This window comes from Typopeltis vanoorti, chromosome 18 (genome assembly GCF_054136105.1).
Source record: "Typopeltis vanoorti isolate ZY-2024b chromosome 18, IOZ_Tvanoo_1.0, whole genome shotgun sequence".
Lineage (NCBI taxonomy): Eukaryota > Metazoa > Arthropoda > Arachnida > Uropygi > Thelyphonidae > Typopeltis > Typopeltis vanoorti.
Genome location: NC_143566.1, coordinates 53,989,226 through 54,013,437, shown reverse-complemented (window position 1 = coordinate 54,013,437; position 24,212 = coordinate 53,989,226). Strand labels below are relative to the sequence as shown.

The 24,212-nt window shown below is 36.7% G+C and overlaps 1 protein-coding gene and 1 non-coding gene across 2 annotated transcripts in view; one reads left to right on the top strand and one right to left on the bottom strand.

Annotated features, from left to right (window-relative positions):
- LOC150096673 (twitchin-like) overlaps positions 1–24,212 on the top strand; it is a 2,440,784-nt gene that overhangs the window by 1,226,701 nt on the left and 1,189,871 nt on the right. Inside the window, exon 65 of the mRNA XM_090408679.1 lies at positions 19,971–20,161. Coding sequence (XP_090264805.1) covers positions 19,971–20,161 — 191 coding nt within the window. The remainder of the gene's footprint in view (positions 1–19,970; positions 20,162–24,212) is intronic.
- On the bottom strand, positions 10,919–10,991 carry TRNAT-UGU (transfer RNA threonine (anticodon UGU)). Its single transcript has one exon. It is a non-coding gene; the product is annotated as a tRNA-Thr (tRNA).

Here is a 24,212-nt window from a genome sequence, read left to right as displayed (position 1 = left end):
TGTCCCCTAAGTTTATCATAATCGCCATCTTTCTGGTTCCACATAAACCATTTCATGGTTGAAATTTCCACAGGGTGAGCTGAAGTGGCAAAGGCCCAGGACAAGACTGCATGGTTACTTTCCCCAATCAAAGGTAGAGTTGCTACTGCGGTTATAGATAGATCGTTTGGTGCTGTTACTAGATTCAACAGACCAACAGCGGTTGGAGATCCACTCTCAAACTCCTGGTTCATTCCATCACATACTGTTTCAGGTAATTATCTCTTAGTAATTGTATAAATTCCATTTGACCATTTGCCCTTACCTCCTATCAGTCTATATCACCATAGTTGAAGTCTCCCATGATAATTGCTCAGCCTGCACTCATTGTGCAAGCCAAACAATCTGCTGATGGATCCCCCTAGGTCTATAGCAACAACTAACAATACATTTTGTTCTACCAGCCTCTATTTCACACAAGACATCCTCAAATGAACCATTTCCATCAGATCTACAATCATTGCCGGCGCTAGGGGCTTTGCCGCCCGCATGCAATTTCTATCTAAGCGTCCCTGTAACGATCCAGGCATGTGTGGTTCTTCTATGATAATAAAAATTTAAATTATTTGAAATTTCTTAAATAAATTTTGACAGAACAGCCACATTGGTTCGCTAAATGTAACGAACCGGGGGTGTTGACTAGGCAGGATAATCGTTAAAAACCCGAATATTCAAAAAATTCTCAAAAAAAAGTTATTCTCAAAAGTTAAAGCAAATTATGATAAAGCCACTTCACTTTAATCGTTGAATATAATGATTCAGAGATTATAGCCTTCTCACTGACCTGAATCGCTAACAAAATTAAAATGAATTTTAATTAAAGTTAAAATTTATTTGAACTAAAGTTTAAAAAATTCTTGCATTTTACTAAATTCTTAGTAACTTATGATCATATGTATTTCTGGGATATATTATATTTTTCTTTTGAACAGGCCCCCATTTCAATTAAAACAACTCGTAATTTTTCATCAATATTTCCCCATTCACCTGGATCTTCTAAATTTACAGAGACTAACAATGTGTTAGTTTCGTGGTCAACTACAACTAAATCTTCTCCTAACTGTTTTTCACTTAAATCCTACATCATGTTATCTTGTTCAATAGTTGCAATAGTACTTTCATGCAAACTGGATGATGTATTAACTCTGATTTCTGATCTATCGAGTTGGTTACAATCTGCATCAGAATATTTTAACAAATTTATTAAGAGCCCCAGTTTGTTTCTTAATATCTGCTTCTTTCGCAGCATGATGCTTATGATTTTGTGCACCAGATAACTTTTTAATTTTTGAATCCATTTCTATTTTATACCCACAATAAATTATTACACAACACGACACAGAGACGAAACAATAGTCCGCACTGCACTATTGTCAGTAGCCTACTGAGATGCATACTGTTATAAATCTACTGTTGCTATCCTGTCATTACTGCGACATTGTAAACTTTTATTATTATTTAACTTTGTTTACTTGTAATTTCTATTAATTACTTATGATGTCTTTTTTCTTTACTTTATACTTTATTCTCCATTATTCTAATGTAGCTGTGCATGCTTTCTCTCTCTCTCTCTCTCTCTTATAATCACTCTTGTTTATATTATTACGTGCTATGTTTACAAGAAAGTCAAATAACATTTATTTACATTACTATGAAATGTATACAAATTTAAACATTAGGAAGATTGCTTTCTCTATCCTTCTATAAAAACTCTTTAGCAAAATTTAGAACCTTTTTTCTTCAACTTTAAATACTTTCTTTAACACAAAAAGTTATCTACTCTCAGTTTACAAATTTTACTTATTAAACTCCAAGCTTACTCGCAAAGAGGTTACCTAAATCTCTCTGTTAAGTTATCTTTATAAATTTGATATCAACTTCTAACATGACAATTGATTCTCTTAAGGACACTTCTTAACCTTATTAAACATTAAACATATATCTTAAAAGTCTTTCTAATACAACTATAAGAGGAATTATATAAAAGTTTTGAACTTACAAAGGCTCTGTATCTCACAATCAGTCAAAAGTCTTTCACTTTTGCCAAAGTTCTATGGCAATTCTTTCATCTCAGATCTTCATCTGGAATTTTGGCTTCGGCTATATCTCATCGGGAGTGTAGCGGGACTCGTACAGATCCGGAAAAATGTTATTCTTCCACGGCGAAAAGAAAAACTTACGAGCGAAGGCCCTTCAGGAAATTTGCCTCGCCTTTTCTCCTCTACTTGGGCTCACCGAAAATGCCTGGACAACTGCCGTCTCAAGTAGCTTGAATTGCCGCCTCTAAGAAACTGAAAATGCCACCTCCAAGAAAAAATGAAACTGCTGTCAACTGTCAATCAGCATCCCTCTCTGGACTGGAAACTTTTCTCTTCTATGGCGTTTGGACTTTTCCTTTTGGCAATTTGAAAGCCCTGTCTGTGGCCTAGAAGTCGTTTCTCTGTAGCGACGTCTTGAACCGAGAATGTCCTTTCTGGAAGTAGAAAACTTCTCTCTCAACCAACGTCTGGATCCGGGATGCTCTCTGATGATGTCTGCAACTAATCAGCTCCGTTTGTCTTCAGCAATGTCTGGAACCAGGCAGCCTCCTCTTTGACAGCGTCTGGAACCGAGCAGCCTCTCCGGTCTCTCTGTTGATGTCTCTGGAACTGGGCCCCCCCCTTCTTCAGCAATCTCTGGATCCAGGCAGCCCCTTCTGTTTGCTTCAGTTCCTTTTTATTATGCCTCCTCTGAGAGACCTTGCATGAAGTTTGGCAACCCCCCAAAGAATCGGTATAATTCTTTCATCTTAAGTTTCAAGTTCGGCACGCCTTTTGTTCTCCTCCGCTTTCTTTTAATTGTAAGTTGCCAGCCATCAGAAAGTTATTTAAACCTTCCTTACTGACTGACTTCAGAGATGTTTACACTTAGAGCCTGCAAGCCTTTCTCATACAAACAAATTTGTATGAGAAAGGTTAGGTTAGAAAAATAGCGGCATTAGAAAAATAACCATCTTTTTTAATGCTGCCATGTAGATCTATTACATGCAACTTCGGCGATAAAAACATTGCCTTTGTTTTTAACACTCTAACATATTATTATTAAAGTAGTATATACAGTTAACTTCCAGAATGTTATTTACAATAACATCTAAACACAAACTATACAGAGACAATCAAAGTTTATTTTTACAATATTCACATGGGACTTAACCTAAGTAAACAATCGAATGTAATTTGCTTTGGAATATTTAAGCTACAATTGAGTTTGTACAGTACCATATGACTGGTTACGTAACAACAAATGTTTTGTACGAAAATTCGTTTCTGCGCATAAAAACTGTTCACCGTTTAACTTTTGATTTGCAGACAAGCATTTAGCCTGCTCTCGCTGCAAAATTGTAAACAGCCGGCAACATACAATGTTTTTTTTTAATTTTTATTCAGTGTATCTGGCCTTATTTATTTTATTATTGATCATTCTAAGAATTTTTTGTTTTTATGTTAAAAAGTTTGTTTCTTAAAAATGAACTTATGAACTGTGTCCCAGCGGCGGCACCTGTATGCACCGCATGCTCTGCATGCCTGCTTCCGCCGGCCCTGTCTACAATCTTCCTTAGCCTCTATTTTTGTTTGTTAATGTTCCTCAGGTAAGTGTAGTGGTTGGTGTATCCGTTCTCCGGCCAAAAAGGCTGCGGGTTTGAATCCTGCCATTGGCATGGATGTTTGTGATTGTCTGCGAAAATACTAGTGGTGGTGGTGGTAATGGGAAGTAGATAGTGCTGCTGAAAATGATGGTAGTAGGCGTTCACTGTAATTGGTGATTTGAGTGGTAGAGACAGAGAATTGTAGAGTAGGTATCAGTTGTGGCCCGTGAAGTTTTAAGTGGGGGTGCTGCCTATGCAAAATAATTTTTAAAAAAAATCTTTTTTCCCTAATTAGTAACCAATTTATTAAACAATAAATCTCTAGATTTATTTATTAATAAATTGGTTAAGGAATTTTTTTTAATTATTTTGTTTCGGCAGTTCCCCCACTTAAAACTTCACGGGCCACCACTGGTTGGTGTCCTCTCTCGATGAGTCTTTGGACTCCTTGGAGGTGTCACATAATAATAATAATAATAATCATTAACAATATCCCTCTCTTGCCCGATTTCTTCTATCTTCTCTGAAAATACTATATCCTTTACATTCTATCCCTGTAACTACACCATTCTCTGACAATCTGGTCTCACTAACATCAATAACTTTTGGCCAAGTTGAGCTGACTGATGCCGTAAACTCTTTTCCTTTATTTGTGACACTTCGGGCATTCATGTACACGTATTTCAACCCCCCCCCCCCTGGGCCCACAATTATCCTGAAATTTTGTCATTACCTGCCAATTCAGATTTCAATCCTGGAAAATGGCACCAGCTCTTCATAATCATTCCTGCACTCGTACTTATCTATCCCAGGGGTGACTATACATATGCATGATTGCTCCCCCTCCCCCCAAAAAATATCTCTAATTTCCCTGGTTTTGCACTTCCAACCTCTCACTGAAGAGGTTATAATCTCTCCAAGCACCTAACTTCAAAACCATTTAAGTGCAGCCTATCAGGCGTATACAGGTCCTTATGTCCATCAAATTTACTGCACACATCTATAAATTGCACACCATTCCTTCTACACAATATTCTCATTGACTCATTGGCAATCATGTCTCTTCTTCTCAGTTGTATCCTATAATACTGATGCATCAGACTCACAATCTTTACTTTCATATTCTTCATTTTTGCGTCTTCTAACAACTCTTTCATACCTTTTCTCATTGCATATTTCTCACCTTTTTAATAATTTGTGCCCCAAAAAAAAAATAATAATAATTTGTTTGCTTCTTTCTTTTGTAGACTTAAAGCTTCACTAGCATCCTTTATTTTTGCACCTGGAAAACGTGATTGCATCACTTTCTCATTAAGATTGAATCCCCATACAATACTGTCTCTTTTCTTCCAATTTCCCTCGCTTTTATGTATTTCCTGTTTGCTCATTGTTTTATTCTCCATCCTTCTGTACTATACGGCAATTGTTTTTGCAGTTCTCTGAGCTCACAGTTTGTCCTGAAAAGGAGTCCATATAAGCATTCAATTTCTTTTCACACTAGCATTTCATCATCCACATTATTACTTTCAACCATTTCCTTCAAACTCTCATTAATATTTTGTGCACTATCACTCACTGCTTCTGTTACATTCTCCACAACACTTTGACAATCTTGCCTTACATCCATAATATCAGTTACGTCATCCTTTCACTCCCATCATGACTGGTTTTTCTTAAACCCACAAAACATTTCTGACATATATTTTCCATATATGACATACTACAAATCATTCACTCTCAGCAATTCTACTAAAATTAATATTGTACTAAAATCTAGTATGGTGGATTGATAAACAGAATAATAAGGTTAGGATTATTTCAATGTTTAGACATACACTGTTATGTTTATATGCTAATGCTAAAAGTTATAAAATATAGGAGATTTTTTTCTTCTTGGGCATCTTCATAAAGACTCATCATGGAAGGCTCACGCTATTATTAACAATATATGTTGAATTTCGATTTGAATTTATTTACAATGAAGCACTCACAAATGACTCTAGTAACCACTGTTTGCAGATGTGATGACTGTACAATTTAGTCACCATGTTTCTGACTGTACTCTTACACAATTTCCAGGAGTGATCCTCACGTCCCAGTTGCTAAAATACTGAAAGTAATAAAAAATATGGAAGAAGGTTTTTGGTTTTAATGGATTCGTTTATTATTATTTCCTTGGGCATCTCTAAGAATTCAAAGACTCATCATTGGAGACACAGATTAACTGTTATTCACACAATGCCTGTTGTACTTCTTCTTGAGCTTATTTGCATTGAAGCAATCACAACTAGCTTCACTAACTTTTCTCTCTCTGCAAGGAAAAAAAAATCTAGTCACTTCTCTAACTGTACTCTTACCTGATTATGTATTGAATAATTTTGTCAGTCCTGTAAAACATATATGTCTCTGTTCATAACTTCTCTTTTTTTGTCTCTGAACTTGATTTCACAACTCTGAACTTTCACTCTTTCTTCCTAGGGAGAATTCCATAGATCTTTCACTGTTTTGTCATTCATTTCAGGATTCTCTTTAACACTTTTTTCCTCCCAGTCTCATACCATAAGAAAAGGCATTAGTCTTTGAATAATAATAAATGAATCTAGTATCTCCATGGAGTATGAAGGCTTATCATGGAGACTCACACTAACCATTATTCACACAAAACTATCATACCTCTGCTTAAAAATCTTCATTTTTGTTGCACTCACAACTACTCCTGGCAATCTATTCCACTCATTCACCACTCTCCAAACAAAGGACATAGTCTTCATACCCTTTCTAACCACACTCTTAGACAACTTCCAGGGGGTAGACCTAGTTCTTACCTTACTACTCATGTATTGAAAAAGTTATTTTGTGTCATTCTTATAGAATCCCTTTAATAACTTATGAGTTTCTGTTATGTCCCCTCTCCTCTGCCTCTCAATCTATCCTCATAGATAGCATTCCATAGACCTGTCACCAACTTGGTCATTTGTCTCTGAATCCTCTCCACCACCTCCTGATCTCCAAGAAACCCAGGTGACCAAATCTCTGCATAGTAGTCAGGAGGTGGCTGAATCATAACATTATAAAGATGAATAATAACCTACCTATCTTTATTATTATTATGGGCATCTCCATGAAGTCAGTAGATTCATTGCAGGAGACCCAAACTATCAAAACAATATATATCATAACTCTTTTTGAATTCATTTACAGACGAAGAACTCACAACTGAATCAGGCAATACATTCCACTCATTCACCACCCTCCAGGTGAAAAATCTCGTTCTCCCACCCTTGTTAACTACACTTTTCCTTAATTTCCAGGGATGACCTCTTGTTCTTCCATCACTATCACACAGCTGAAACATTTCCCCTCCATCAATCTTATAAAAAACTTTTAGTAATTTAAATGTTTCTATCATATCCCCTCTTCTCTGCCTATCAACCAACCTCTGCAAATCCCCAAGCTCTCAATCTATCAATGTAGGGAGCATTTTTTACATCACTCACCAACTTAGTCACTCTCCACTGAACACCCTTTCCATGACCTTCTTATCTCCAAGGAATCCAGGTGACCAGACTTGAGCATAGTAATCCAAATGTAGAAGTATCAATGTCTTATAAAGGGGAATAATAACCTCTTTATCTCCGGATGTTAGTGTGTTCTTCAATAACCAAGTAATCCTATGTGCAATCTTGGACACCTTAGCAATGTGTCCCATGAACTTCATCTCCCTATCCAGCAACACCCCTAAGTCCCTATCCTCATCAATCTCTTGGAGTACCATTCCATCAATGTGGTACACAGCTGGTAATCTTTTAATCCCAAAATGCATAACTTTACACTTTTCCACATTGAACTGACATCTATTACCTTTTGCCCATTTTCCAGCTTATTTAAATCATCATGAAAACTTTCAACATCAGCTTGATTTTTTATTATGCTACCCAACTTTGCATCATCAGCAAACAACTGAATATCTCCCTTCAAGCCATTTCCTGTATCATTTATGTACAAATTAAACAATAACGACCCAAGCACAGAGCTGTGAGGCACACCACTGGTCACCTGCCTCATCCTGGATTCTGCTCTTCCATACACTACTTTCTGGGTGAGCCATTCTTTTATTCATATCCAGTTTAGTATCCATCCCCATCTGCTCCAATTTACGCAATAATATTCCATGGGGTATCCTGTCAAAAGAGCAAAATCCAGAAGTACCACTGTATAGCCATTTCCTTTGTCCAACTCAGATGTCATTCTATTATAAAAAGCTAATAAATTGCTAAGGCAGGATCGACCTTAACAAAACCATGTTAGCCCCTATAGAGTATCATATTCTGATTCAACCATTCTTGAATTCTGTATTTAACCAACTTTTCCAATACTTTTACCACCCCACCCAAGATGGTGATTCGTCTGTAATTAACTACTGCAGTCTTAGAGCCATCTTTATGCAAAGTAATTAATTTGCCTTCCTTCCACTCCCTATGGACCATACCAGAGTTCAAACTTAATAAATAACCACTAAGTATTTGTATTTAAATTCTGCAATATATTAAGTACCTCTGATATATTAACTTCAATTCTCATATTAGTTATTGCTACAGGTACAGAGATATCCTCACATGGGTGATAGACTTTTGAAAAGTGATCACTCAGTAACTCTACAATTACATCTGAATTGGTCACCTTGATACCATCAGCACCCACTAAGGTTATCCTTCCAAAGTCATTCTTCCTTTTACTCACCACATAGCAGAAGAACTCTTTGGGATTACCCTTGATCTCCTTGGCTATGGTCTTCTCATAATCTGATTTAGCTTTTCTTACTTATTTTATTTCTTACTTTCATGCTCATGGGTGTACTGATCACCTTTCTCCTTGTAAATTCTCCATAACATTTTCTTTTTTTTTGCAGATCAAGCCTGATACTACTACTCATCTATCTAACACCTACCTTGTTTGTCTTTCACCATGGGAATGCATTCTGATGTTGCCTTCCTCAAATACCTGCTGATTTTATCCTATGCACTGCTAACATCTTTCCCCTGCCATGTGTTCTGCTATGGGATGGCTGTAAACTCACTCCGAAGCTTGTTTTAATAACCTAACCTGTAGATCCATATACACCCCTTCTTAAGAGAGAAATCCACAAATTTTGCAACCTCCCAAGTCAATACTTATCTTCTCTATCCTCCCTGAAAATTCTGTACCCATCACATTCAACTCCAGTAACCACATCTTCTGCTGACAGCCAAGTTTCACTAATTATTATTATTATTATTCAGGCCTCCAAAGAGTCAAAAGACTCGTCGAGGGAGGTCCTTCCTAAGATATAAAGTCTGTCAAGACTCATCGAGGGGAGGTCCCCCCCCTGAGAAACACAAAGTCTATCATACCACTCTTTAAACTCACTGACCGTTCTCGCTCCCACCACTCCATCAGGCAATGCATTCCATGGCTCAACCACCCTCCACACAAAGAAACCACTCCTTACCCTCTTGCTCACAGTTTCCTTTCATAACTTCCAGGGATGGCCTCTTGTCATCACTCCTTCCCGCTGTTCAACCAAGCGAAAGAATTCCCCAGTGTCAACCCTATAACCACCTCTCAACAGTTTAAAAGTCTCAATCATATCACCTCTCCTTCTTCTATCTGCCAAACTCTGCAGTCCACATTCTCTCAGCCGATCCTCATAACTATCCTTGTACAGTCCTGAAACCATCTTTGTCATCCGTCTTTGTATCCTTTCCACAGTTAATTTATCCCCTTCAAATCCTGGGGACCAAATCTGAGAACAGTAGTCCAAGTGTGGACTGATCAGAGGCTTATACAACGGAATAATAACCCTCTTATCTCTGCAGGTCAGTGTCCTTCTCATAATAGCAGCAATCCTCTGTGTTACCTTCACCACCTTTGCAATATGTCCCCTAAACTTCAGGTTTCTATCAATCATCAACCCCAGATCTCTTGTCTCCCCTACTTCCTCCAGTATAACTCCTTCCATAGAGTATGCAGCATCTCTCGATGTGTCCCAAACCTCAAGACCTTACATTTTGCTGCATTAAACTGACCCCCATTCATTTGCCCATCTATCTAGCTTATTTAAATCCTCTTGCAGGGCTACCACATCTGCACTATTACTAATAATCCTTCCCAGCTTCGCATCATCTGCAAACAACTGAATATCCCCCTGCAATCCACTGGCTATGTCATTGATATAAAGGTTAAACAATATAGGTCCTAGTACTGAGCCCTGTGGGACCCCACTTGTAATCCTCTGCCTCCTGGCAACTTTTGGTGAGATTGCACTGACTAATGCTAAAAATTCTTCTCTCTTATTTTGAATGTTTCTTGCATTAGTATACAAAAATTGCAGATTCCTTTTAGTTCTTGTACCAGCTTTAGAACTGATATAGTCCCATGCCGATTTTTACTCCCAGAAAGCAATTTATTCTGTGAATAAGGATCAACAAATATACATTCACTGCATAAGTTTTTCCCTCTTCTTACACTCAATCTTTTCAATTTTAGTTTCCCTGCCCAATTACTTCAACTTGTTCAGAAAACAGTAACTTCTTCAATCGCCTATACCTTCCATGTTCAGATGCAAACTATCTCTTGCGTACAGCTGTCTTTTGTCTTCGAACACACTCCAGACATCAACAAATTCCAGACCTTTTTTTTGCACATTCTTGCAATCATATCATTCATTATCATCACTCATCTACTTAACTCATAATTGTCAAAACGAGGCAGCATACACACTATCCTCCATTTGACACTTTTCTTCTTTATGATATCTAACAATGTTCTTAAATCTTTTGCTAATTAATACTACCACTCAGTTCATTTGTACTCACCATAACTATCATCTTTTCTGCATCATGTCCTCTCTTTATTGCTGAAGTCACTCTCTCTATTGTTCCACCAGCCAAGCACTCCTCAGGCATACCACTCTCCATACCCTTAATCATGTAATCACCATATATTGTACCACTCATAACTTCATTCAAATCCAAACAAGTGTCACTCACAGCCTCATTTTCTGCGCTATTCAGCATGGCTCTCCCAGTTTCATTACTTTCCCTCAATGCTCTTTTACTTGCTCCTTCACTTTCACGACACCTCGTTTCTTCTAGACCTCTTGTGCTTTCATTCTGTTGACTCCCAATCACTCCCATATTATTTATTACTTCATTACAAAGACTCTCCCTTACTTAATCCTGTTCTAGTTACTTCAGCTAAATTAAAAACTACACAAGCCCCCATTGAGGATCAAACTCACGACCCCTGGTTTACAAGACCAGTGCTCTAACCACTGAGCCACAGAGGCTTTATTTGTCAATGTGTTCTTCAACGTTATATGCTGAAGAACAGATTGGCAAGTAAAGATAGATAGGTTCCATTGAACAGCTTTGCAAAGTCCAGCAGTATCCAATTGTAACCATTTTGCTTATGATTTGCATGATTTCACCAATAATCCAGTACCATCAATATGATAGAAAGTATGTATTCTTTTTTATCCTGAACTGCATTACCTTACATTTTGCAACATTGAATTGATAACCATTGCCCACACTGCCAATTTAATTAAATCACCTTTATTCACTATTGACCTCCCCAGTTTTGCATTGTTGGAAAACAACTGAATATCCACCCCCTTAAATCTTCCATTACATCATTAATGTAATGGGGCACTTCCCTGGTCACTCTTATTCACCCTGATTTGATTCCATTATATGCCATCCTCTGATGTCTGTTAGCCACCCTATTCATGCTACCAGCTTTATATCAGTTCCATTTGTATGGAATCCTCACATCTGTTCCAGCAGTATCACATTGTAAACATTTCCTTTATCCAGTTCTTCTGCTGCTTTATTATAAAATGTGAATTAAAATTACTAACGCAGGACCTACCTATTATAAAGCTGTACTGCCTTTTATAGATGTGCTTTCTGGGAGATATGTTCAAAAGAACATCTGATGCTCTGCATGGAAGGTACAATCATCAGAATTAGTAGTAGTGGTGGGCACATATGACATGCAAAGTGAGATAGGAATATGGAATGGGCATTGAAGAATTTGTTGCAGGAGGTAAAGGATAATAGTGTCCTCGAGAAAATGGTTAGCATGTTGCCAGATATTATTATTATTATTATTATTATTAAACAAGACCTCATGGAGTCAAAGACTCATCTAGGAGGTCCTTTTATCTCACACACATCTCATCATACTGGATCTTAAACACATTCAAACTCCCTGCAGACACCACACTCTCAGGCAAGGCATTCCAATCATTCACAACTCTGCACGAAAAAAACCTGCCTCTCACTCCCCTACTCACACCCTCTTTATACAGTTTCCAGGTATGACCTCTGGTTCTCCCCTGATCTCCCACTATTCTCTGTAGAACTTCTCCACCATTGATCCTATAACAACCCCTTACCAACTTGTAGGTCTCTATCATATCTCCCCTCTTCCTTCTCTCCACTAGACTCTGCAAATTACATCTTTTCAATCTTTCCTCATACTCGACATTCCAGAGGTCAGAGACTACCTTAGTCAGTCGCCTTTGGACCCTTTCCAACATCTCTTCATCCTTCTGAAAACCAGGTGACCAAATCTGGGCACAATAGTCCATGTGTGGCCTAATCAAAGCCTTATACAATGGAACAAGAATCTCCCTACTTCTACACGTCAGTGTCCTCCTCATCATTCCCAGAAGTCTTTGTGTTGTCTTCACAATTTTGGCGATGTGTCCCCTAAATTTTAGATCCTTATCCACTATCACTCCCAGATCTCTTATCAGATATGATGGTGAATTGAGAAGGAGAGCAATGATACTGAATATCAGTATAGCTAAATTGTATCAGGCAAATAGTGTGCAATTTATGAATGTATGGAGTGAATTTGCCAGGAAGTTGGAATGGTTTAAAGTTGATGGGTCATTTAAATGGATTTGTTACTGGACATTTGGGGCAACTGTTCTATGCAAAGAGTACATAAGGTACATATGAACTTAGTATGGCTAAGGTTTAGAGAGAGATTGAGAAGCTAGTTGTGATTGACAGGAAGAAGTTGAATACAAAGGTGAGAAATTGTTTATTGGAAAGCAGTTTGATGTATTGTAAACAGGTAGTGCTTTGGTGTTTCTTGCTTTCATCCATGAGAAGAATATGAATGAAAATCAGAGTTAAGATCAGTGACTCAAGGATGTCAGATCAAAGAGAAAAGTGTACTATAGTAGCCAGAGTACAGAATGATTGTGTTGCTGATGGTCTCAAAGAATGGAATTGTTATATTTGTATATTAATGTAAGCAGTATCAGAAATAAAGGGGCATATTTTGTAGCATTGATTGAGTTAGCATGGCCAGAGATTGGAACAAGTGAAACTTGGTTGTCTGATGATAATTTTCTGAAAAGATAGGAAGGTGAAGAGGTGGGGAGAGTAATATTAGTGAGAGCAGATTTGCATCCCTTAGGAATAGAAGTGACAAATAGTAGTACATGTGAATGTTTTGAAGCTGTTTTGTGTGAAGTGAGATCAACAGAATAGTATATCTAATAGGATGTTACGATAGACCAGGGAATATGGAGAGCACTGATTGTGAAATCTTAAGAAAATTATGAATTTAGGGACACAAAACACATGTTGAAAAGATTATTTTACTGATTAATAATAAAATAATAACTTGACGTTTCGACCCCTGTATTGAGGTCATCATCAGAAGGTCATCATCTTATGTGTATAAGAACCAAGCTACATGCTGTTGCACTCTATGCAGGTAAATTACATCTAAGTTGTTAACTAATCTTTTTTCTTAGCCTGCCCTCTAGTGATTAAAAAAAAAAAAAAAAACCTCTGCTAAAGTCCTCACGTACTAGGATTCTTCTGGAATTATACAGTTCATATTGTTATATTACGATTATCTTCTGGATTTGTACAGTAAGGTTGCTATTGAATGTTCAGGAAAAAAAAAAAAAAACACTTCACCAAGTGTTCTTGTATTGAGATTTTTCTTTGTGGTTGCTATGAAGGTTGCAGATGGGTCCTCCACATTCTTGGAATGGTTAGACCATCATTTTTATTATTATACATATATATTAACTATTCCAAGAATGTAGAGGACCTGTGGATGGGTCCTCCACATTCTTGGAATGGTTAGACCATCATTTTTATTATTATACATATATATTAACCATTCCAAGAATGTGGAGGACCCATCTGCAATCTTCATAGTAACCACAAAGAAAAATCTCAATACAAGAAGATTTGGTGAGGTGTTTTTTTTTTTTTTTTCTGAACATTCAATAGCAACCTTATACTGTACAAATCCAGAAGATAATCGTAATATAACAATATGAACTGTATAATTCCAGAAGAATCCTAGTACGTGAGGACTTTAGCAGAGGTTTTTTTTTTTTTTTTTTAATCACTAGAGGGCAGGCTAAGAAAAAATATTAGTTAACAACTTAGATGTAATTTACCTGTTTAGAGTGCAACAGCATGTAGTTTGGTTCTTATACACGTATATCCTTATGATGATGACCTCAATACAGGGGTCGAAACGTCAAGTTATTATTCTATTATTAATCAGTAAAATAATCTTTTCAACACGTGTGTTTTGTGTCCCTAAATTCATAAATATGAATGCTGATCACCGTGTAACCTTAAAAGAAAGAGTTAAAAAAATTAGTTGTGCATATAAAAGGAGGGTGATCCTAATGGGAAATTTTAATTATAGGTAGGACTGGAAGGAAGATAATGCATGGAAACAAGGAGAGTCAATTTGTTGAATGTCTGAGAAATAGCTATCTTAAGCAGTATGTGGTGGACAAAACACAAGGTTTTCAGGTTTTAGATTTGGTGATTTCCTCACATTATGTGATTTCAAAATAGATATAAACACTACTTCCTGTTTGTAAGAGTAATCAACAGGTACTGGTTTGGAAGGCAGTCAAACAGGTTGTTGTCAAGAAGGCTTATATGTGGAACTGTAATGCGGGTGATTATGAAACGTTCCATAGTCAAATAGCATCAATATGTTGGGGGGGGGGGTCTGAACTTGCAGAAAAGATGAAAGATGTTGATAATGCATGAGAAATTATAAGACAATATCTGATGCAAGCAAATGCATAACTGCATTTCAAACATCAAGTGAATAAATAGAGTAGAATAGGCTCCTATTGTGTAACTTATTTGTTAATGATATATCATAAGGATTGACTTAGGATCCTCAACTGTTTGCTGACAATGCAAAATTAGGAGTACTGCTGATTTTAATTCTCTACAGAAGTGTTTCCCAAAGTGTGATATGCCTATTCCCAGTGATACACGAATGGTGATTTGGGGGTACAAGGAATTTTTTTTAAAAAATATATTTTAATTATTTATTTATTTTTTTTAATTTTATATTTTTATAACAAACAAATACCGGTCTATTCCATAATTAGTTGTTCAATAACTAAAAAATGTAAAACTTTTAAAGCCAATGTTTCTCTTGACATGTACTGACTAACCTTGTTTAGGACCACAAATAGTTCAGACCATGTGGTTGAAACTCTCCACTAAATTTCATTTGTCATTAAAATTTTAATGGGTTTTAATATTGTCTTGTCAGTACTAGCAAGTTGTTTACTGACTTTGCTGATTTTTTGAAAATACCAAAAAAAAAAAAGTGTATTGAATCATTAGCTCTCAAAGTGCCTACTGCATCATCTGCATTGTCAAATGCTTGATAAGATTCACCAGAATTACTGCCATTATATGCTTTTTCATATTAACTAACTGTAGTAGATCATTTAACAGGAAAACAGATTAAATTTTATTCCTTGGCCTGGATCTCCATAAGGCATTTGACAGGGTGCCACATGATAAGCTGATATTTAAGTTGCAGCACATGGGTCTGAATATCAGGTTGGTCAACTGGATTCAGGATTGACTGTCCGATAGGTATCAGCGAGTTATGTATGGTGGGGGCAGTTTCAAGGAGGCAGAGGGTTACAAGTGGGGTATCACAGGGCTCAGTACTGGGACCTATATTGTTTAACCTTTATATCAGTGATATTGTCAGTGGATTGCAGGGGGATATTCAGTTGTTTGTGGATGATGTGAAGCGGGCAATGGCTATTAGTAGCCCTGCAAGAGGATTTGAATAAGCTAGACAGATGGACAAATGAATGGGGATGTCAGTTTAATCCAGTAAAATGTAAGATCTTGAGGTTTGGGACACATCAATAGGATGCTGCATACTCTATGGGAGGAGCTGTACAGGAGGAAGTAGGGAAGACAAGAGATCTGGGGTTGATGATTGATAAAAACTTAAAATTTAGGGGACATATTGCAAAGGTGGTGAAGTTAACACAGAGGATTGCTGCATAATGAGAAGGACACTGACCTGCAGAGATAAAAGGGTTATCATTCCGTTTTATAAGACTCTGATCAGACCACACTTAGACTATTGCTCTCAGATTTGTTCCCCAGGATTTGAAGGGGATAAATTAACTGTGGAAAGAGTACAAAGGTGGATAACAAAGATGGATTCAGGACTGTACAATGTTAGTTATGAGGATCGGCTGAGGGAATGTGGACTGCAGAGTTTGGTGAATAGCAGAAGGAGAGGTGATATGATTGAGACTTTTAAACTGTTGAGAGGTGGTTACAGGTTTGACACTGGGGAGTTCTTTCGCTTGGTTGAACAGTGGGAAGGAGTGATGACAAGGGACCATCCCTGGAAGTTACAAAACGAAACTGTGAGCAGGAGGATGAGGAGTGGTTTCTTTGCTTGGAGGGTGGTTGAACCATGGAATGCCTCACCTGATAGAGTGGTGAGAATGAGAACAATCAATGAATTTGAGGAGTGGTATGATAAACTTTGTGTTTCCTAGGAGGGAACTCCCACGATGAGTCTTGATAGACTTTGTATTTCTTAGGAAGGACCACCTGTGATGAGTTTTTTGACTCCATGGAGGCTTGAATAATAATAATAATAATAATGTACAGTGATACCTTGGCTAACGAAGATAATTCATTCTGGAATCACATTCGTTAGCCGAAACATGATTTCCCGTAGGTTTCTATAGAAAATCGTTTAATTCGTTCTGGTTGCTGCCTACTATTTAAAGATAAGTTTTATAAAATAGTAAAAAGCACACTATAAAAGGGCTAAATCCACAATTCTGACTCTTTCATATGCTGAAATTATTTCTTTCTTTTGCTCACTTGTGAGCAACTTTCTGCTTCCCTTGGGTTTGTGACTTACTTTTTTTGGACCCATTGTCAAGAAAAATTTTTTCACTTTTAAAATTTTTTTCTGAAAAATATAAAAGAAATATGACATATAGCATATTATTTATTTAATTAGATAAGAATAGAATTTACTAATTATAAATTAATCCCCATAGTAGAATTTAGCCAAGTAAAGAATAAATGCTATCACACTTACCTCTCGCATTCACAGCCACACGGTACGTGCACCATACTGACACTGGTATGAGGCGTCTCACTTCTCGCTGTCTCGAACGTAAACAACTCAGTCGGGTTGGTGGGTCACCCCTATGTGATGTGGTCAGCTCATTTCTTTGTCACACGCACGCGCACACACACACACACACAGATGGAAAAGATAAGATCCTGGATTGGCCCGACTGTTCATGTTTACTGCTTTATGTTAGCGTGCGCATCCACTAAAACATTCGTTAGCCGAGTCCGAAAAACAGTGAAAAAATCTTCGTTAGCCAAAAAATTCGTTAGCAGGTCACTCGTTAGCGAGGTATCACTGTATTTTATTCCTGCTTTGATCTGTTGTTCATAGTGAAAAAAATAATAATAATAAATTTTGTATCAGAGTATCAGGTAGAGAAATTAGCATTCATCTTTTGATTAAAATATAATCTTTGTTAGGTATTGGAATGAAAATGGTAAGGCATGTTGCAAATTCACTTGGTAAGTGACATTTAGAGATAAACAAATTATACTCTTTAATCTTGAACTTTATTATCATTATGTGACACCTCCGAGGAGTTCAAACACTCATCGAGGTAGTGCACCCACTCCACAACTATCTGTCTCCACCACTCAATCCACCAGCTACAGAAAACTTCAGCTACTATCATCATCATCATCTACACCAATGCTATCTACTGCCTGCCATGACCACTAGCATTTTCACAGATAACCATTAACATCCATGTCTACAGCGAACCTCCATCCTTTTGGATGCATCCCTTTTGCTCCTTTCTCCAGTGTAAAGTTATGCATTTTGGGATTAAAAGATTACCAGCTCTGTACTACATCGATGGAACAGTATTCTAAGAAATTGATGAGACTAGAGACTTAGGGGTGTTAGTGGATAGGGAGATGAAGTTCATGGGACACATTGCTAAGGTGTCCAAGATTGCACATAGGGTTACTTGGTTATTGAGGAACACACTAAAATCCAGAGATAAAGAGGTTATTATTGCTCTTTATAAAGCATTGATAGTTCCACATTTGGATTACTGTGCTCTGGTCTGGTCACCTGGATTCCTTGGAGATGAATAAGTTGTGGAGAGAGTACAGTGGAGAGTGACTATGTTGGTGAGTGATGTAAAAAATGCTCCCTACATTGATAGATTGAGAGCTTGTGGATTGCAGAGGTTGGTTGATAGGCAGAGAAGAGGGGGTATGATAGAAACATTTAAATTAGTAAAAGGTTTTTATAAGATTGATGCAGGGGAAATGTTTCAGCTGTGTGATAGTGATGGAAGAACAAGAGGTCATCCCTGGAAATTAAGGAAAAGTGTGATTAACAATGGTGTGAGAACGAGGTTTTTCAGCTGGAGGGTGATGGTGAACGAGTGGAATGCATTGCCTGTTTCAGTTGTGAGTTCTTCACCTGTAAATGAATTCAAGAAGAGATATAATAAATATTGTTTTGATAGTTTGGGTCTCCTGTAATAATAATAATAATCCTTTTATGACAGTTTTAGAACATTTTGCCACCTACCTTATATTTATTATCTATTATTATTATTATTATTACACCTCCAGTGAGTCCAAAGACTCATCAAGGGAGAGTGTGCCAACAGCATTGAATGATTGGAACCCCTTCCAACTATTAACCGTGCTCAAACTTCTTAACTTTTTGCGAGCCATTAGTAGCAGAGGCTCTACCAATCAACCAACCTTTGCTGACATCTATATCTATATTCCACCAGTCTTCCTGTGATTTTTGTATAGTTTCTTTTACACATTATTATTAGTTTTGCTCCTTTCTCCCATTCCCAAAGATTTTTCTGTGTCTAATATTCATTTTCTACTTAATAAAGACTGACTTTTTTTTTCTTTATATCAGCTGCTTTTACCAAGGATGGGAAAATACTTCAACTTCCTTAGTAGAGCCTTCTCTATGTGTATGTGTTTGTGTTTTCCTCCAACCCATAGGTTGGCACAGTAACAATGTTACTACCACACTTTTATAACAAGGTAGTTTCCCATTACCTATGTTCTCCAATAGTCTGGAGATATATGTGTTCATAGTGCTTGCTTGCTTGTTAAGGGTAATGAAAAACTTGAGGTTGCAGGAGAAAAGTCCTCCACCACAGTGAGAGACTGCTAAGTCACTTTTGAATGAAAAAGCCCCAATATAGGTTCTTCATTTCATAGATAGAATTTAAACCCAGGTCTGCCCAAACAAAGGACTCCATCAAAACCAAATGAGGTATCACGGCTCACTATAAGCACACACACTAAAAAAGTCTCAATATTCAATTTTTCAGTTTGTCTAACTCTACTTGAAATGCCTGCCATTCAAGAAAATTATCTTTGTGTTTAATGTTGAATATTATAGCAACTTCTTCCCATCTCCTGACCATTATTTCCTGAATGTAACATCTTTAGTTATTATTTTTAAAAATATAATCTGTTTTTGTCTTCCTTGTTTTTATAATTATAACATTTCAAAGGTTAAATTATAGGTCACACTTTTATATATTTAAAAGCTGTTAAAACTTTATTTCTCTTATTGTCATTCTTATTAGTAGTAAATTTTAGAAATTCTGCTGCTAGAGCATTAGATGAATTTCATCTCTCTTGAGAGTAGAATTCCTTCATTTTAGCAAGGAGAATGAAGCTTGACAATAAAAAAAAAAAAATAATAATATTCAGTTTTTTTAACAGTTTTAATTTATAACACAAGACAATCATAAATAATATATTTATTTACTTATTTGTTGATATTGTTACTCATCTAGCAAAAGTTAATTTTTATTTTACATCCTTGTTTTTAAAAGAAATTCAGATTTACATGTACTTGCTTTATAATGTAACAGATAAACCATCAACACCAGGAGGACCCTTGAAAGTTGATGATGTCCATGCAGATGGATGTACTTTAAAATGGAATCCACCAGAAGATGATGGAGGTGCTCCTATTGATCACTATACTGTAGAGAAAATGGATCCCCAAACAGGAATTTGGACACCAGTTGGTGATACTATTGGACCTGAATCATCGATGAAGGTTATAATCATATATTAAGTTTTGTTTTTTACTCATTTTACTCCCTTTTGTTATATATGTTTCAGAAGATCTTCGCTTAGATCAATGGCAGAAAATTCATGAAATAATATGAGGAACCAGTCAGAAATATTTGAGAACCAGTTGAAATAGTGAAAGCAAAATTCAGTATGCACACTTTTCAGTATCATAAGTGTAAAATTATTATCATGTTGTTGTTGTTATTATTATTAACACTAGACCTCCATGCAGTAAAAGACTTAACACAGGAGGTACATGCTATTACACACAAAGCTCATCCAACTGTGCTTTAAACCCATTCAACTTGGCTTCATTCACCACACTGCCAATGCATTCCACTCACCAACTCTCCATGCGGAAGAGACCATCCATTTCAAATTACATTTGAAAATAAATGGAAGTACTTAAGGCTAAATATTTAACACGTTCACTGCCATGCTCCTCGGGCATAGTTTGTTCCCTCATGCCAAGCGCTTTTGCATCTTCAAGGTCACTACGAGTAATCTCGTAGCCGGCTTATTAGACAGAATTTTGTTTCATACGCCAACTATGAGTAATCTTGTATCACCCCCCAACCATATATTACATGTGCTGATGAATGTGATTATTGCGTCTAGTCTCTAAAAACCACCAGTTTTGCCTTTGCCAGTAAAAGAAAACTTACTGATGAAAAATTAGAATCTTACGCTCATATGAGCGATGATGTTTTTAATGAATTCTTTCCAGTAATTATATAATATAATTACTGGAAATGCAATGACTGCCTTAAAATTTAGAGATCAATTTATCTCAGTTTTTGTTGGAATGGATGAGCTTACAGTATCACAGAATATCAGCAGGATTCGGGATCTTCATTATTTGGAAATTTTACCACCTTCAGAAAAAAATATTTGCCGACAAAGCCATGCCAAGTATGTACACGAAACAAACAGCGATGCAAAACATGTTATTATTGTCCTGTTTGCAAGGAAAAACCAACATTGTGGGTGGAAAATTGTTTTTAAGTGTATCATTTGTAATTTGAATAAATTGGTTTTATTTTATTCATTTCATTTTATTGATTTTATCAGTTTTAATTGATTTACAAATTACATGTTATACTACGGATTAGCTGGCACTTGGCATAGGAGGTTGGTAATCGACCTACGAGTATATTTGTAGTTGGCTTCTGAGGCACATATATAATATACTCTATTTCAGTTGAAATTATTTCCCTTCTACCAAGCCCCCAGACGTGCTCTCTGCTTTATTCAGAATCCAAGGGTTCCAATTAAGGTAATTATACTAAGGGTTAATTCGTGTTTGGCATAGGAGGTCGGTAAATCAACATACAAGTATACTCGTAGTTGGCTTGTGAAGCTGATATACGAACTACGAGTATACTTGTAGTTGGCAGCGAATGTGTTAAATACATTAGGTTACTGATTATACTTAATAATACATTTGTTGAAAGTTTTTTAAAACCAAGTATTACATATTCGGTTTTAATCCTTAACCGAAGGAAGCAAAACAATGTTTTGTGTATGAAATGTATTCATGTCTCAGCTACTTGTATATAGAGGTTAATGGTGTCTCATCACTTGCCTTAGTATGTATGTATCCAATAATGCAAGGCACACACTCGTTCAGACATGTAAAATGCTATGTAAAGGAAACCAGTCACTACCCAGACTAGTTTCCTTTATTGAGGTCTCATCAGTGCGAGACAGACCCATGAGAGATACCAAGGTTGATGTAATGCAGAAGCCATATGTATTTTGTATACAAATAGTCCAAAATGGAACTGATGTGACATCAATAGCCTCTGTATACAAGTAGCTCAGACATTAATATATTTTATTATTATTATTATTATTATGGAGTCAAAAAACTCATCGTGGGAGGTCCTTCCTAGGAAACACAAATTCTATCATACCACTCCTTGAACTCATTGACTGTTTTTGTTTGCGCCACTCTATCAGGCAATGCATTCCATGATTCAACTACCCTGCATGCAAAGAAACCACTCCTCATCCTCTTGCTCACAGCTTCCTTTCATAACTTTCAGGGATAGCCTCTTGTCATCGCTCCTTCCTGCTGTTCCACCATGCAAAAGAACTCCCTAGTGTCAATCCTGTAACTACCTCTCAACAGTTTAAAAGTCTCAATCATATCACCTCTCCTTCTTCTATCTGTCAAACTCTGCAGTCCACATTACCTCAGCCGATCCTCATAACTGATATTGTACAGTCCTGAAACCATCTTTGTTATCCACCTCTGTACTCTTTCCAGTTAATTTATCCCCTTCAAATAATGGGGACCAAATTTGAGAACAATAGTCCAAGTGTGGTCTGATCAGGATCTTATACAATGGAACAATAACTCTTTTGTTATTGGTCTTCTCATTATTGTAGCAGTCCTCTGGATTACCTTCACCACCTTTGCAATGTGTTCCCTGAATTTCAGGTTTCTATCAATCATCATCATCCCCAGAGCTCTTGTCTCCTCCACTTCCTCCAATTGAGTATGTAGCCTCCATCGATGTATCCCAAACTTCAAGGCTTTACATTTTGCTGCATTAAACCGAAACCCCCATTGATTTACCCATCTGTTTAATTTATTCAAATCCTCTTTCAGGGCTGCCACATCTGCAAACAACTGAATATCCCCCTGCAATCCACAGACAATGTCACTGATATAAAGGTTAAACTATATTGGTTCCAGTACTGAGCCCTGAAGGACACCACTTGTAACCCTCTGCTTCCTTGAAACTGCCCCACCATATACAACTCTTTGATACCTATCAGACAGCCAATCTTGAATCCAGTTGACTAACCTGACATCTAAACCCATGTGGTGCAACTTAAATATCAGTTTATCATGTGGCATCCCTGTCTTTGCAAATGCCTTTTCAAAATCCAAAAAAATGGCAGTATATGCCTTTCCCTCATCAACTGCTCTTGTCACGTTATTATAAAAGGTGTGTGCAAAACATTGTTTTGCCTCCTTGGGTAAAGGATTATTAAAACCCACTATGTAATTTCCTGGTATCTTTAATGTGTAATAATGCATTTCCTTTGGAAACAATATAGGATTCATTTTTAGACTTTTTTTTTTTGGCGAGTATATGTAGTTGACAGTTAGTTCCCATGGAATAGACCAGCTTCAATACACTCTGTTGAGTAGTTCACAGTAATAAAAAAAAATGTGAATTTTCATTTTATTCCTGATGATCAACACCACAGAGCATAGAAAACTAGTTAAATTAACTATTTATCTTAGTCGTTTCTCTTCATTCACATTGGATATAAAATAATTATGTGGTTATTTAAAAAAATAAAACACTATCACTTGTATTATATATTGTTCAACATGGTGCTGATGTGAAGTAGAAGTATGGTGGGTTAATTCAGTATGCAAGAGTGGCTCTCTGCAGTGTATATGTGTACATGATATGTATTCATTGCAAAAGGGAGAAAAATTGGTGATAAGAGAGCAAAACTAGTTTGCACATGTGTAGGAACTGTTTTGAAAGTGAGCCAGAACTGTTAGGAGAGTAAAAGGCATGACAACAGAGAGATGATTGACAGAAGGCTGGAAAATGTGGGTGATAATATTAGCAAAGTTATTTTTAAAAGTACGAACATAGGAAGCTGAGGAGAATGATGAGAAGATAATGAAAGGTTTGGAGAAATGTCCAAAGGTTATAGGCATCATTAACCATATTATACACGAACCAAGTAATAAGATCTGGTTGATTGAGGATGATATAGAGATAAAATGCAATGGATATAGTATTGCATTTTCTTTATTGATGAGTATATATAGTTGACAATAAGTTCCCATGGAATAGACCAGCTTCTTACACTCTGTTGAGTAGTTCACCAGTAATAAAAAAAAATGTAAATTTTCATTTTTTGTTCCCTCTGTCATCATTTTCAAAGATGACAGAGGGAACAAGATGGAGGAATTTTAATAATGATAAAAGAAGAATTGAACCTCAAAGGAGTAAGCATTCAGCAGGAGGACCTGCATATAATTAGCAATGCATTTA